Source organism: Osmerus eperlanus, chromosome 18 (assembly GCF_963692335.1).
Source record: "Osmerus eperlanus chromosome 18, fOsmEpe2.1, whole genome shotgun sequence".
Classification (NCBI taxonomy): Eukaryota; Metazoa; Chordata; class Actinopteri; order Osmeriformes; family Osmeridae; genus Osmerus; species Osmerus eperlanus.
Window position 1 is genome coordinate 4,391,429 of NC_085035.1, and position 14,700 is coordinate 4,406,128.

General features: G+C 47.3%; 4 protein-coding genes across 10 annotated transcripts; 2 read left to right on the forward strand and 2 right to left on the reverse strand.

The window, feature by feature from the left end:
• Window positions 1-777: 777 nt before the first annotated feature.
• atg10 (ATG10 autophagy related 10 homolog (S. cerevisiae)) lies at window positions 778-3,356 on the reverse strand. 5 transcript variants are annotated; one of them, XM_062484090.1, is made up of 8 exons: window positions 3,224-3,347; window positions 3,089-3,120; window positions 2,777-2,883; window positions 2,500-2,658; window positions 2,212-2,404; window positions 2,025-2,122; window positions 1,821-1,918; window positions 778-1,564 (listed from the first exon to the last, which is right to left on the reverse strand). In XM_062484090.1, the coding sequence occupies exons 3-8, from the start codon at window positions 2,879-2,881 to the stop codon at window positions 1,432-1,434; spliced, it is 786 nt and encodes a 261-aa protein (XP_062340074.1). In that variant the 5' UTR covers window positions 2,882-2,883; window positions 3,089-3,120; window positions 3,224-3,347; the 3' UTR covers window positions 778-1,431. The 5 variants fall into 5 exon arrangements, with proteins under 5 accessions (XP_062340074.1, XP_062340070.1, XP_062340073.1 ...); XM_062484086.1 differs by lacking the exon at window positions 3,089-3,120 and having other exon boundaries at window positions 2,777-2,931; window positions 3,172-3,356; XM_062484089.1 differs by having other exon boundaries at window positions 3,089-3,356.
• Window positions 3,357-4,043: 687 nt separating this feature from the next.
• LOC134038640 (acetyl-coenzyme A thioesterase) lies at window positions 4,044-9,442 on the forward strand. The gene is made up of 16 exons (XM_062484135.1): window positions 4,044-4,292; window positions 4,426-4,752; window positions 4,909-4,978; window positions 5,082-5,142; window positions 5,385-5,486; window positions 5,614-5,782; window positions 6,399-6,555; window positions 6,758-6,877; window positions 6,953-7,103; window positions 7,188-7,243; window positions 7,377-7,440; window positions 7,553-7,636; window positions 7,720-7,853; window positions 8,361-8,489; window positions 8,591-8,717; window positions 8,799-9,442. The coding sequence occupies exons 2-16, from the start codon at window positions 4,458-4,460 to the stop codon at window positions 8,937-8,939; spliced, it is 1,860 nt and encodes a 619-aa protein (XP_062340119.1). The 5' UTR covers window positions 4,044-4,292; window positions 4,426-4,457; the 3' UTR covers window positions 8,940-9,442.
• A 163-nt stretch (window positions 9,443-9,605) lies between these two features.
• Window positions 9,606-11,779, reverse strand: zcchc9 (zinc finger, CCHC domain containing 9). 2 transcript variants are annotated; one of them, XM_062484138.1, is made up of 6 exons: window positions 11,630-11,779; window positions 10,921-11,387; window positions 10,638-10,788; window positions 10,424-10,516; window positions 10,182-10,250; window positions 9,606-10,041 (listed from the first exon to the last, which is right to left on the reverse strand). In XM_062484138.1, exons 2-6 carry the CDS (start codon window positions 11,374-11,376, stop codon window positions 9,929-9,931), a joined length of 882 nt encoding a protein of 293 aa, XP_062340122.1. In that variant the 5' UTR covers window positions 11,377-11,387; window positions 11,630-11,779; the 3' UTR covers window positions 9,606-9,928. The 2 variants fall into 2 exon arrangements, with proteins under 2 accessions (XP_062340122.1, XP_062340123.1); XM_062484139.1 differs by lacking the exon at window positions 11,630-11,779 and having other exon boundaries at window positions 10,921-11,563.
• Window positions 11,780-12,327: 548 nt separating this feature from the next.
• Window positions 12,328-14,582, forward strand: LOC134038641 (low choriolytic enzyme). 2 transcript variants are annotated; one of them, XM_062484136.1, is made up of 10 exons: window positions 12,328-12,475; window positions 12,553-12,600; window positions 12,702-12,758; window positions 12,881-12,924; window positions 13,011-13,092; window positions 13,217-13,331; window positions 13,406-13,578; window positions 13,761-13,842; window positions 13,960-14,081; window positions 14,160-14,582. In XM_062484136.1, the coding sequence occupies exons 1-10, from the start codon at window positions 12,343-12,345 to the stop codon at window positions 14,249-14,251; spliced, it is 948 nt and encodes a 315-aa protein (XP_062340120.1). In that variant the 5' UTR covers window positions 12,328-12,342; the 3' UTR covers window positions 14,252-14,582. The 2 variants fall into 2 exon arrangements, with proteins under 2 accessions (XP_062340120.1, XP_062340121.1); XM_062484137.1 differs by having other exon boundaries at window positions 13,985-14,081.
• Window positions 14,583-14,700: the final 118 nt, after the last annotated feature.

Consider the following 14,700-nt stretch of genomic DNA (forward strand, 5'->3'; position numbering starts at 1 on the left):
CACCAGGATGAACATCGCTCAGCTCCTCTCCCGTGGGAAGCCCCGACTCTCTCTCCTCTCCTTCAGCCTTTCCCCATCGGCCCTCCTCTCCTTTCCCTCTCCTCGGCGAGATGAGGAAGTAAAGTGCTCGGGCAGAGTTTCTCACACGACGCTTCGTTCTCTCACCCCCAGCAAACGTTAGTTGCCTTTCGTAAGTACCCCCCCCCCCCCCCCTCTCAATACTGTGTGTATACGCGTGTTAGTACGAAAAAGCTCGATAGCCATGTGTTTCCAATTGTTGTTTATCCAACATTGGCAGTGAGACATCTCGGGCTAACAATGGTCCCTTTTAAACGCGGATAACCGATTACACACACAGTGAGGCAGACGCACTTTAATCCACGTTGTCAGAGCCCGCCCCCCCCCCCCCCCCCCCGTGACGCTCACGTTGGTGCTCAACGTGTGTGTGTGTACGTGTTTATGAAATCACAAGAGACGCAGGGAAATTGAGGATAGTAAGAAGACGATTACGACGTGAAGTCACGAGTGTGCGGTCCGTATACGTAGACCTCATAGGTAGCTCATCAGGATAGGGGTTGGATAGGTTCATCTGAGGCAACTCTATTGCAGACTTGCAGTACACGCACCCACACGCTCACTATAACAGTATTTCCTTTCTCCCAGTGGTCCTGTTATCTAGTATATCCATCCCCTACACTGCAGCCAAGAGACAGAAAATTTGGATTTATGTGGCCAAAAAACACAATGTGGATTTACAGACAACACACACACAATAGATCAGTGTCTGGTAGTCTTTTAAGTTGAGGTTGTGAAAGATTAATATCAAAAACATATGCACAATTCTTCATCAATGTCAACTACAATACAGACAAAGACACATACATAGAGACATATAAGCAACTTCATTTCCAAAGTACTAAAGGTTAACTATTTTGGGAGTGGAGAAAGCAAAACAGGATGATTTGTCACGTTTGTAAGCATGAGAAAGCATCAGATGTGCTGCATTTTTATTATTCAGGTGTCGACAAAAAACACATTAGGGACCTCTACATGAAGTTATTGCCTTGAGGAATACAGTCAAGCAGCCCAGATGGCTGTAATGTTCAGGCACCACCAGCAGAGGTCAGCAGTGTTCCATGTGCTCTCTCCGCAAGTACATAGTGGGTTAACCTTGCCCCCCCACATGAACTTACCATGTAAAGTATGAATCAGCCACCCCAAACTTAATCTGTACTTCAGGGGTGGATTTCAGACACATCTGTGTGTGTGTCCATGAGACAGACACAGTCCCTGGTTCAGTCTGGCTGACTCCAAACCCACAGAGGATTGGTGGAGGAGGTAACTGGTACCTCTCTCTCACTGGCTGACAAGGAGGAGAGGTGGAGCAGTCAGTTCCCCAGAGAGGGTGGAGAGGTGTGGAGGGGTACCTGTCTACGTCTGCCTGGCTCCCTGGGCGGGCTGGAGAGGTGAGGGAGGTAGGACCTGTGTGGAGTAGCTGAGAGGAATGTCCAGCCCCACAACTGGACCCACCACACTCAGCCATGTCACTACATAGTTCACCTGCCTGCAGAAACACAGTAAAACCAATCCAATCGATTGATATTTATGCGTGCAGAAATATCAATCGGACAGTACCCAGTCTGCCTGGGAATCCTTGCTTTAGGTAACAATGTCTATACTTTCAATATGTATCTCACAATAATGGCTAGAAGGAAGGAATGTGGACATGTAGCAGTGGATATGGTAGATAATTATGAGGACTAGTCAAGTAGGGTCTGTTTTAGAGCATGGTGAAGGCCTGGTGAAGGCCCGGGCCTTACCTGTGTTCCTCCAGGGCTGCCTGCATCACAGGCCGCATAAACTCCTCTGTCTTACAGGGGTGGAGCATAAAGAAAGGCTGGCCCAGCAATGGGTGTTCCTACAGGGAGTCAAAGAGAGGGGGTTGAGTAGCGCAGAGAGAGAGAGAGAGAGAGAGAGAGAGAGAGAGAGAGAGAGAGAGAGAGAGAGAGAGAGAGGGGTGCTACCTGTTGTGTGATAGAATCCCAGGGGCTGTTCTGGAGTCTGATTCTGTAATTGGGATGAACTCCGTTCCACACCTCCTCTAGAGACAGACTCCTACCATCTGAAATAAATAAAACAGGATGTGTCCACGAAAAAACCTTTCACATACCCTTACACACACACACACACACACACACACACTCTACGCACCGAGTGTGGAGGCTCTGAAGTAGAGTACAGGGGTCTGGTAGCTGCAGGAGTAGAGGATGTGATACTCGTACTGAACCACCTGGTTGCTGCCTTCGGATACACTGCTACAGGTGAGCTCTTCGTCCTCATTATCGTCAATAACATCATCATCTTCATCATCATCATCATCAAAAGTCACCTTAGCAGTTAACATCTAATGAAAACAGAAAAATACGAGCGGAGAGAGATCCTGTCAGAGTTGAAATGCTATTCATGTAACGGTCGCCAACCTTCAGGGTGTTGTCCTACCTGCTGTCCCTCAGAGTCCGGTGGAACCTGCCTGGTCAGCGTGGCTGTAAGATGGCTTGGGGCTGTTCCTGCTCCCCTCTCTTCCTTATCCTGGTCCGTGATGCAGCCCACTCTCCCAGGCCCCAGGGTATTCTTCTTGAGGTAGCCATTCTCCGTGCTCTAGACTCCAACAAGATCCAACAGCGAACGTGGGATTCCATTCGCGTTACAGCCCCTCTCTCCTGTCCCACCATACTTTGGCCCCGGTCCTAAACGTCTGACACACGGCGGGGCCTACCTGTCCCTGCACCCAAGTCCAACCGTCTCTGACGGTGTCGGAATGCTGTAGAAGGTCCTTGCAGCAAATGTGAAACTTCTCCTCATCCAGAAAACATCCGCTCATTTCTGTTGATACGTTCATTGAGATTAGACGATCAGAAAGGGGGAACGAAGCTTTCAGGATGTTGGGTAAGGAGAAGTAGATAGAAGAGGATGTCAGGGAAAGCGCATGAACGAAAGGTTCTGTTTGTTAAGAGAAATGGCATCTGCACAAATTGCTATTACTGGACTATAAGTGAACGATATTAAACAAGAGCCAAACCGATCTCACATTTAATTACGGCGAAGAGACTAATGTCGTTGCTGAAATGAATAACGACAGAGAAAAATACAACATCATTTAAGGCAGCCTACCTATACAACGATTTGAAATCTTTCGCGTGGCTGGAATGTTGTTGATGCATGCCTGTTTGTTTCTGGGACAGTTCCGGCATTGCTGTGACGTTTGTTATGTCGGCTGGTTCAACCAATGGGGTTTGTCCTTCAACTCCGCTTCACTCGCAAAGCGGATATTCTGCCAATACGAATGTGAATATGTGAAATGTGTATAATAATTCACATTTCAAATAACCAAAAAGTTCGCAAATTAATATGAGCACACACGCAAATTCAGAATAACTACAAATCAATTTACACTTTTGTTGTGATCCGATCTAAATGGACGCAAAACAGGTTTTTGTCTGAAAACCGTAGCTAGTCTTATAAAATGTTGGGTGTTTTCTTTGTTATGCTTTTTTGTTGCATCCTAAATGTTTGAGCAAAAATGAGTACTGTCTCCTGATGCTGCACTGCAGTAGGTGTCTTGTACTTCATCAACAGCTGACTAACTCTTTTGTCCTGCAGCACATTTTGATGTTCTGGTCAGTGTCACACGCCAGATCCTCTGGATTGGATGTTTGACTTGGATATTTTCGTATTTTTTATGTCTTTTAGTACGGTAATTTGTAAGGTATCTAGTATAGGAATTGACTGTGAGGAATGCAATGACTTATTTGGAATTTACACACGATGCATTCAATATACATGGGAAAATGTGTCCAAACTTTTGACTGGTACTGTATAGTAGCCTAATAAAAACATTATCACTATAATCAAAGGGAATTGATTGAGAACATTTCTGTCAAAGTCCCTCTTATCTGATGTTCCATGCAGCTTATACTGATAAGAAGCCAGAGTCCAGGAGCAATAACATTTGTGTGTGTGTGTGTGTGCTTGTGTGTGTGTTTGTGCCAAAATGAAAGAGAGTGAGAGAAGGCAGGGGTGTTATGTGAGAATACAGTGATCTGTTTGGTATGGTTTGGTGACGTATTACTTGACCAGTTTCTATCAGTTCCAGACTTGTACCTACCTGTCTTGCAGTGCTGGGTGAGATGGTCTCAGTGGTCAAGCTGTGTCTGTGTGTCTCTGCGTGTCTGTGTTACATCAATAAAAGGTTAAAAGCCAATGATAAAGATCAGAGATAGACGGAAGGAGTGGTTAGTGTCCTTTAACAGTGCACTCTACTTAGCTCACAGAAACCGATCAGGCTGTTTATTCCTGTATTCCGTCAAATACTCCAACCACTTTTTTAACCTCACCAGCTCAATTCTTCTCTGTCGGCAATTCCAGAACTACATCTGTACCTGACAACAGAAGATACCATGGAAGCAGTGGAGGTAAAGATGAATGGAAGGACCAAAACCCAGCGGGATATCAAGAGGACCTTGTTCCTTGAACTTGTTCCTTGTGTCTATCGGGACCAGGAGAGAAAGGGCTCTCAGGCTGCGACCGTGCCTGCTCGAGGTGCTCCTCCCCCGGGGTCGAACCAGAGGCAGGCTGCTGCTCCTCTGGAGGTGCAGATGTGCCAGTCCATTCTGCCGTGCCATGCCGATCACCAAGGACTGCTGAGCGCAGGGCAGCTGCTCAAATGGATGGACACCACCGCCTGTCTTGCCGGTGAGTGTTGACCCTTGGGTTGTTTGTCACTTTCGAAAAAATGGTCGGTCACTGTACTTGTTGACCCTCAGAAGCCATTTCAGTGCAGTCGTGTTGGTAGATACTGACACCACAATGTGATTTGTCTCGCGTCTCTCTCCTGTCTTCTCTTCTCAGCGGAGAGGCACGCTGGCATCTCGTGCGTCACAGTCTCCATGGATGACATCCAGTTTGAGGAGGCAGTCAGGTAAATCATCGTTCATTTCTCTCAGGAAAGTTTCTGTCCTAACAATTGTTGCTATATTGCGATATGTTGAGGACGACAACGTTGGGTCTGTGTGTCGCTACAGGGTGGGACAGGTCATTATAATCAAGGCCAGATGCAACAGAGCCTTCACAACAAGCATGGAGGTAAGGGTCCTCACTCAGACGACGCGTGGATTGCGAGAAAAACGCTCACCCATACGCACACCGAAAACAAACACGCACCCGCACGCAACTCACGCGCGCACATGCACAAGCACACGACCCCCGAGCGTGTCCACACACTGGGTGATAAGAGCTTCTTATCATTTGATAGTCCGACACGGCGTAACCCCAGTGCACTGACCCTTCACCTACTCTCTCTTGGCTCTGTCTGTGTATGTGTGTAGGTGGGGATTCGTGTTTCGGTGGAGGACGTGTTGACTGGTGTACAGAGGACAGTGTGCGTGGGCTTCTCCACCTTTGTCGGGAAACCTGTGGGGTCCCAGAAGGTGATCCCAACCGTCTCGCCTTCGTCGTTGTCTGCGTGCTGTCGACCCCTCGGGCCGCGTGAACAGTCGCCGGCCATATGCGAACGTCGGTTGGCTGATGTGTGCGTGTGTATGTGTGTGTCTGTAGGTCATCTTAAGACCTGTGGAAAATCTGTGTTCTGAAGAAGAACAGTTGCAGCATTCCCTGGCCTCGGAGAGACGAAGACTCCGCCTGTATAACGATGAGGCCTTCAGCTCCCTGCTACGAGACTACCAAATACTGCAGAGGTCCAACCTCAACCTCCACGGGTCCAACGGTTCGTTTTTCTGCATGACCGCAATCATTTATGAATCCCTACAATCTATATCATCTTATCCGACTCGTCGCCCTTATAGAGACGTGGAGGAGGGCAGGGACAGGGGATGAAGGGAGTAGAGAGGTAAGAAGGGGCGATAGGTCATGACAAGCTCGGATTGTTTGTGTGTTTGTGAACGACATCCAATGGAATGATGCAATCAAGGTTCAATCAAGGCTGCCAGCAAACACGTGCACTCATTCAACTTTATTGATCCCAAAAAGGACAAATCATTTGCAACTTGCCCAGTCCATACACACAAGTTAAAAACTCACAGGCAGTTACATATATGTCAATGGTAGAGATTAACATGTATAGATAAAACATAAATACAGTAGATACAACATAAATACAACTTTTTATATAAAGAACAAAAGAACAAAAGAAGAGTTCAAAGGAATGTAATGTGTCTGCATTTAAGAGCCAGACAATGCGCAAGGATGACATTATTGGCCTAAGGCTTTAAGGGGCACCTTATATAAAGTACATAGTAAAAATAAGTAAGTAGTAATGTCAATTACTTCCAGTCATTAAGAGCTGTTCCTTTTTGAAGGAGTCACTTTCACTGTCACTCCAGGTTTGGGCCTCAGGAAAGACACGCCTTCCCTGACCACAGAGAACACGCGTGTGGAGAGCACCGAACTGGTCCTGCCACCACACGCCAATCACCATGGCAACACGTTCGGAGGCCAGATCATGGCTTGGATGGAAAACACAGCGACAGTGGCAGCCTGGTATACACTTGCACGCACATATTGTATATACACACATACACGCACATATTGTATATACACGTACACACACATATTGTATATACACACACACATACATATTGTATATACACACACACATATTGTATATACACACACACATATTGTATATACACATACACACACCTAAGCAGTGTCTGTAAACAAGTGTGTGTGTCTCCTCCAGTCGCCTGTGGGGTTGTTACCCGACCCTGCGTTCAGTAGACATGTTCAGGTTCAGAGGGCCCTCCTCTGTGGGAGACAGGCTGGTCTTCAAGGCTCTGGTCAACAATATCTTTCAGAACAGGTAACTGGTGTGTGTGTGTGTCTGTGTGTGCTGGTGTGTGTGTGTGTGTGTGTCTAAGCATGTGTGTCTCTGCAGTGTAGAAGTAGGTGTTCGTGTCGAGGCCTACAACTGTCAAGAGTGGACCGAGGGCAAACCTCGGCACATCAACAGCGCGTTTCTCATCTACCAGCAGGCCAGCACGCCCGATGACGCCCCTGCTTCTCCTACTGCCACATTCACGACACAGGTACCATGACAAGGGATAACAAGAGCCTCGCACGCAAGTACTTTTCGACACACGTTCGACGTCAACATTTGTCTCCTGCTTCAGGATGGGGAGAGAAGATATCTGGCTGCGATTGTGAGGAAGAGAATACGAATGGCAAGGTAACACAGACCGAAAAGTTGTGTGTGAGGTTTTGACACATTGACACGAATCCCCGTTTACAATGTCCTCTGTCAGTTTCAACCACCTGTTGCAAAACGTACGCTTTGTCCGCCTGGATTCTCCGTCCCGCAGAAAGCACATCTTGTCCTGTAAGGAGGAAGGTCCTCTCTCTGTCCCTTGGACCAAAAGCAACCAGGTACAAACCTCACATTCCGCCTGTCTCTCTGACCCGTCGGGAACAGCTTCACTGTCTCGATTCCCAGATCAGAGCTTTTCACGTCTTTATGGTAGATGACTTCCCCCTTCAGGTGTACCTGGGCTATAACAACGTAGCAGCTCTGACTGTGCTGGCTGGGAAACAAGACTGGGAGGCCAGCAGCCTTCACGACAGGGTACGAGGCGTGCACACAAACCGATGCCAGGACAAAAACACCGCCCCTTGGTGGTGATAAGACGTGTCCTGTTCTCTCTCCAGATCAGCGTGTACGTCCACGAGGAGACAGAGCTACTGTGTCTGCGAGTTGAGATGGAAGTCACCACCTCGGCGCTCCATGCCTTCACCTCATTGGCTGACCCCTGCCTGCGACCCCAATGGGACAGACACTACCTGTGAGACCGTCTCTTAACCCTCGTGCTGCCTTCGGGTCACATGACCCAAAGGTTCATAACGAACCATCGTTGTGTTTACCCAATTTTACCCAATACAAAAACAAATTAAAATAATTTTCTTTTAACCTTTGCAATGTGGGGGGTCTGAGACAGCCCAACGGTTAAAAGAAAATGCTTCACTTTGTCTTTGTATGCGGTAAATCTGTCGCAATACGACGGTGGGTCACAATGACTGATGGGTCAGAATGACCCGAAGATAACACAAGGGTTAACTCGTGTGTAATTGCCTCTGCTGCTATGTTTGCGTTCCTCTGCCTTCTCCAACCTACCCACCCCAGCTGAGAACAATTATAGCAAAGTAGTGCATCCACTCTACAGCTTTGTTACATGGACAGTCCCCTCGTACAGTATTTTGAGTGGCCCTTTCGAAGCTATATGTTGAAATGCCGGGTGAGTTCTTTAGTCTGGGAGTGCCCTTTAACCTTTCACCTGGGTCTGCCCTGGCAGGAGCTGTAAGGAGGTGGAGAGGGCCGACGAGGAGGAGGTGGTGTACCACATCACATGCTCCCCCAACGACGGAGACAGGATCCAGGACTTTGTGATTCTGCTCTCCAAGAGGCAGCCCTGCAAAGACGGGTACCGCCGCCTCTTCACGCCGGGGCTGTTTGCGTGTGTCACGTTGTTTTTTCCTCCCCGAGCAACAGCGTGAATGTTATGTCACGTGCGCCCCTACACAGGGACCCCTACGTGATAGCCGAGAGGTCCGTAACCGTGACGACGGTGCCACCTCGGGAGGGCTTTCGCTGTGGCGAGATCCAGTGCGTGGGGTTCCTCATCCACACCCTGGGACCAAACTCCTGCCGGGTTCGTACGCCGCACCCGCAACACACGTACACAGAACGCAGTGTCAGAGAACGTCCTCCCTGACGCACCCTTCCCCTCCAGGTGTGTTATTATAGCCAGGTGACATCCAGTATGCTGCCCTATGTGGCGGGGGACCTCGCTGGCTGGTCCAAGTCTATGGAGGAGACGGCTCATGCCTGCATTGGCTTCCTGGAAAGAGACGTATTCACTACGATCTTGTAACACTCCCAAGGTGTTGTGCCACCGGCCTGCTCTACCCGGCATCTGGTCCTTGTAGTCTCTTCCCCATCCTCACAGTGGATTCTACAGGATTCACAGTGGCGATGGACTGAACACAAAACAAGACTTGAGTCAGTGTGTGTGGTCTTCGAATCCCGTGACTTTTTGTTGATTTGTTTGTCTTTGCCATATATTTATGCTCTTTTCGTGAGACCATGTTAAAACAGTTAATTATATCTACTTTAAAGGCAAGGTAGATACGTTTAGCAAAACCAGCAATTTTGGCTCAAATTTGAAAGTATCCATATTTCAAAGCCACTCCCCAGTAGCCTGCCCAATGCTGTCGGTCCGAACGCAATGATTGGTTGTGTTTATTAGTACTGCGATGGCCAGGTTGATGTTTCATTTTACTGTCAGAGCGTTTGATTTATTCATTGCTGTCAGGATGTGGATTATTTCAGCAAATATGACAAATAAAAAATACCTACCCTGCCTTCAATTCAGTCAAGTCTGTTTCTAGTCTCTTTTGTGGTTTTGATTTGGGAGCAATGGGTCTCACATTTAACAGTCAGTCTATGGATAAGCAGGACAGACACGACATGACAAAAAGTTGAAATTGATATCCTGTCTTACGAAGCAATTCAATACCGAAACAATGACATTAACATGTTATTAAATCAGAATAGCATTTTAATACACCTCCCTCAATAAACCCCCCTTGAACACGAATTTCCTCGTTCTCTTAAATGGTGTCCAAAGTAGACTAAGCAATGTCTGTACAGTGGACAGGAGTTCGATGTGCTCTGGGCTATTATGAATTAGAACCAGAGAGAGAGAGCACATCAGGCTGACCGCATCCTGTATTTGAGGCAACAGATAGGAGCTCCCCCCCTCCACCCTCGTAAAGTCCTTTCAGAACAGAGTTTGGCGAATCCAAGATCCGGATATGCTAATCGGGTAACGTAGTCTGTAGCCTCGACCAATGAGACGTCTCAAAAGACCACCACTTTGGGCTGTTTGACCGGGGCTTTCTTCACAGGCACGTGGATTTCTTCGTGATCGGCGCTCATGTTGTTGGACAGCCAGCCCACCGTCACCGAGTTGGCTAACGTGGATTGGAATGAGAGAGAGAAAAAAAAAAGGTCAGGCTCGACAAATAACCTCACGGAAAGCAGGAAGGAGGAGTGCAACGTGTGGGAGGAGAACGAAAACAAAAATAAACAGGCAGGAAGAGGTGTGACTCACTCGCGGCCTGATGCTCGGGGCAGTCCTTCTGGAAGTGTTCCACTGAACCACACACGCGGCAACTACCTCCTACACACACACAGAAGGTGTCAGAGACAGGTGAGGATAGGGAGAACCAATAGAGATCCGGGACACGATTCATGAGTCAACGACATGCACAATATCGTGAGCGTTTCGGATCAATGTACAGGAGTGTGTTTTCGTATAAGTGTACACGAGACCACTGAGTTGCTTGAATGTACCTGCAGCATAAAGTCCTTTGGGGTTGTCTGAACAGGAGCGTGACAAGTGACCCATTTTACCACAGATGAAACACTTAGCATACGGGTATTCGCCTGAGGACAAGAGAGAGAAAACAACAGACTTCAACAACCCTAAGAGACCCGTCACCATTAACCTTGACAATCCACAAAGTTAAATAAAACCTTTTGTATTAGTCTGGAATGTCTTCCTTACCCAGGGCAGGGTCAATCTTAGCCCTGCATCGCTGGATCTCATGCTCGGTTGACCCGCAGCGGTAACATATGTCCCTCCCCATCTCCTCATCACGCTCCGCCTCCGGACAGTCAGCCAATCCATGACCAGGTTTCCTGCAATTAAAACAGAGCTACAGAGGAGGACGCGGGGGGGAGCAGAATGGGAGAAAGAGGAAGGACGTGAGCCAATCATAGTCAGGTACAGGGTTGATACTTCCAGATGTGAAGTGTAAAGCAAATGTGCATGTCCCTGGCTGACTTACCATATTGCTCTTTTTATCGTTTTGCCTCTTTATCCTCCTGTCTTCTCTTCTTCTATCTTTCCAAAGGGCAGTCTCTACCTCTTCCCTGAACTCTCGCTCCTCCCCATGCTGCGTCCGTCCACTGCCACCAGCAGGTAAGGTCTTTCCGCTCTGCTGGAGGAAGTCCAGAAACCCGTTAACGTCAACGTTGTCATATTCCTTCTTCGGGCGGTTAGGTTTCTTCACTCCTGCGCCACCCGGGTGGGGTCTTCTCAGATGGTCAGCTCCTCCACCACCTCTGCCCCAACTCGGAGGTCCACGTCCAGCTCCACCTGACGCCCAAGAGCCAGGTTGTCCCCTTCCTCGTCCGTGCCCTCCTGTTTCTGTTCGTCCTCCACGCCCTCGCAGCTGACTCCAAGGAGTGGCGTCCGCCGGCTTGTGTTTGTGAACGTTGTTAGCACGGGCCCACCTCGTCATGACTAAACAACCTTGTATGAAGAATTAGAGGGATTATGAGTTATTCACGCATCCACTGACATCCACTAACTTCGATCACACGTTAGCTGGAGTAGCCAGCTAGCGGTAAAGTAACGACCTGTGAATTCGAGATTATGCTAGCTCTAGAAAGCCAACTAGAAGCAAGCTAACTTTGTAGCTAGTAGTAGCTCAAAAAGCTCAATTAAGGAGTAAGAAAAAGTTATGATTCAAAAAATACTGAATACATACATACCCCTAAGAATAAACTATCGCCACATGTATATTTTCTTGTCCCCGGAAGAGTCACGTTTATTTACCCCGGACGTCTAGGGCACATGTTTCTTCTTCTTTGGATTCTGTGAGGTGCATACACCGCCACCTACTGTGCTGGAGTAGAAAATCAGCTGAGCAAGCAGAAATTCACAATTGCGCAGTTAACCTATGACAGCGTGTCAAGCGCTCTCTAGCAGCTACCTGTACAATTCTTTGTGATTTTGTGAGTGAATTTGTGAGTGATAAATTAATATCTGCGCGTGTGAAATAATCTATGCGCTCGCGACTTTTGACATAAATCTGTGGTGGCACCCATAATTTGCTTGCGGGCCCCATAAAATGCTTGGGCCGGCTCTGATTAAGCCGTAGGCCTCACTGTGAAATGGTGTACTGGTTTTTATTGTACCAACATTGCAACACTCTAGCATCATGTGGCATATAATGAAATTATCTTCAGTAAGTGAGACATTGCAAGAATTATTTTTATCATCTCTTGAATTTACAGCTCATGCCTTTATTTTACCAATCAAAACATGAAAATAGACAATAACCAAAAACACATTCATAGGAGTAATACATGTTAGTTAAACTAGTTATCTAGTTAAGCAGAAGCCCGTTAACGACCCATTCGTTTGTCATACTACTTCAGTTGTGTTACAGGTGTGTCAGGTGATCTTAATTAGAACCAAGCGGATGGAGGTTAAAACGGTAGCCTTTTCAGATTTTAGAATAGGTACACTTGGGTTTAGGCAGCAGACTAAAATGGCAATGGCTGCTTATCACGTGCTGGTTATCTCACTTTTTATTGTTGGAAGTTTCAAAAATGGTATGCTAAAACTAAGAGTTTACCAAGTTCAAAATGTATGATTCATGCAGCAGCTTTATGTAGTTCTGTTGTTTCAGTTTTCAACAGCCCCGTAAAGCGAGCGGCTGAAATACCTGCGAACACGGGTAAGTGCAGGCATACGGACTATCGAAGCAATTGTCTTAAATTTGTTGATCAGTTGGTTGAATTATATTTTATGACATGACATTCCATCCATGATTTGCAGACGTGGAAAAGGTCTTACAGCCGCACAACAGCCGAAGAAACGGGGAAACTCTTGAAGGTAGTCAAAATGTTGACTTAAATCGGCAAGTCATCCTAGAATATAAACATGTACCTGTCTACTAGCCAACGGTTAAGTAGCTTACCAGTGAACATTAAGAGGATAATTTTCTATTTCTCAAGGAGCGTTGAATGCTGATGTGATTGAAGGGGACATGATGTTGCCAGTGAGTAAAGCCACAAGCCCTCATCTCTCCTGTCTGAACCTCCAAACACATGGAACATTCCAACTCAAACGCACATTCTTTCTCAGAGGGACCGAAATGCAGTGAAAAACCTGTGGCCAGATATTGGAGGACAGATTACTGTGCCCTACACCATCAGCCCAGACATAGGTCAGACCTCCTGTGGCAAGTGCATCCTTTTGAGAATTTAAGGTCTAGTCTTTTAATTAGGCCTATTTGATGGATAACTAGATGTCTAAATACTTTCCCCGATCAATGTTTTACTGCATCTCAGTGGAAAGGACCAATGACATAGAAGCAGCCCTCGATATGATATCAAGTCGAACTTGTGTGGGCTTCTACGTGCGAAACAATGAAGAAGGCTATGTGGTGTTCACCAAGGGTAATGGGTAAGGTGGCCATGGCATTTGAATGCATACACAGAAATGCGTGTTGATTCCCGTTTTCTTATTTCCTCTTGTAGCTGTGCCTCGAATGTGGGCTATTTAGGTGGCCGGCAGCTTGTCGTAATTGGGCCGCCGTGTAGTGTGGGGAACATCGCCCATGAGGTTCTGCACACGCTGGGGTTCTACCACGAGCACACACGAAAGGACAGACTACAGCACGTCGACATTTTGTTTGGCAACATAATCGGAGGTAGGGTTTGGCTCTTCAGTGTTTGGGATTTGTGCAATGTCACTGTCTTGGTATCGCTTCCTAGTCCTCAGGGTTGGACTGTGGATCCTCTTGGCTGTAACTGATCACCTCTCTGGTAACACTTGGGAGGTTAACACATGCTACAGTATTGTCATGCAATGTTGTTCGTTTTCTTCTTGCAGGTATGGAGGGTAACTTCCAGGAGAAGAATGGCAATACCCAGGGTCTACCCTATGATATCAACTCCATCATGCACTACGGAGGGTACGGTACCTGACCACTGCCGTCTTAAATGCGTGCTGTTCGTTCTGCAAAAGATGTTTGCGTGTGGCGTCACGAGGGGCGTTTTTTTTTGTTGAGTATTGTCACCCTGTGTGACAGGAAGTTTTTCTCCGTCAACGGGAAGCCCACGATCAAAGCCAAGGATCCCGTTCAGGAAATGGGCCAGAGGACTTTCCTGACAAATCTCGACGTGGACAGGGTCCGACGGCTGTACCTCTGTAGTGAGTGGACACCCTTCCCATATCTGTAATCGAATCGCACCGCCTTTTCTAACCCCCCCCCCCCCCCCCCCCCCACAGACTTCAGAGAGCAACAAGACATGCCCTATGTTGTGAACTCGACTACCACCATCCTTGTGACTCCTGCAAATGCCAACAGCTCCAATGTCTAAACGCAGGTCACCAAGCGCCCTGCATGTGCAGGACTCTGCTGACGACACTAGAGGGCACACTCGCTCAAGCAGCCGGGTTGAAAGATGAAATCATGACCAACCACTCAGGATTAGATTTTATTTACTTTGTCACGTGACTGTTTCGAGCCACAGTAACACTTGGGGTCAGATATTACTACCAGTGGAGGAGGGAAATGTTAAAATCTGGATGTATTTGACAGGTAAATACATATGTGGGTTTTTAGACTGCAGAATATCAATAAAATTGATGCATCTCGTGGAACTGGATGTGTGTGCGTACTGGAATAAACTTAAGTCTAGCTAAATGGGAGACTTTGTTCCGTGCCTCCTTTCTCCAGCCTGGTGACGTGTCAGTGATGCCATTGATTGCTTCCAGGGAATCTCCTCTGGGATAAAGTTTTTTAATTTGATATCTTTTGAAATCCATA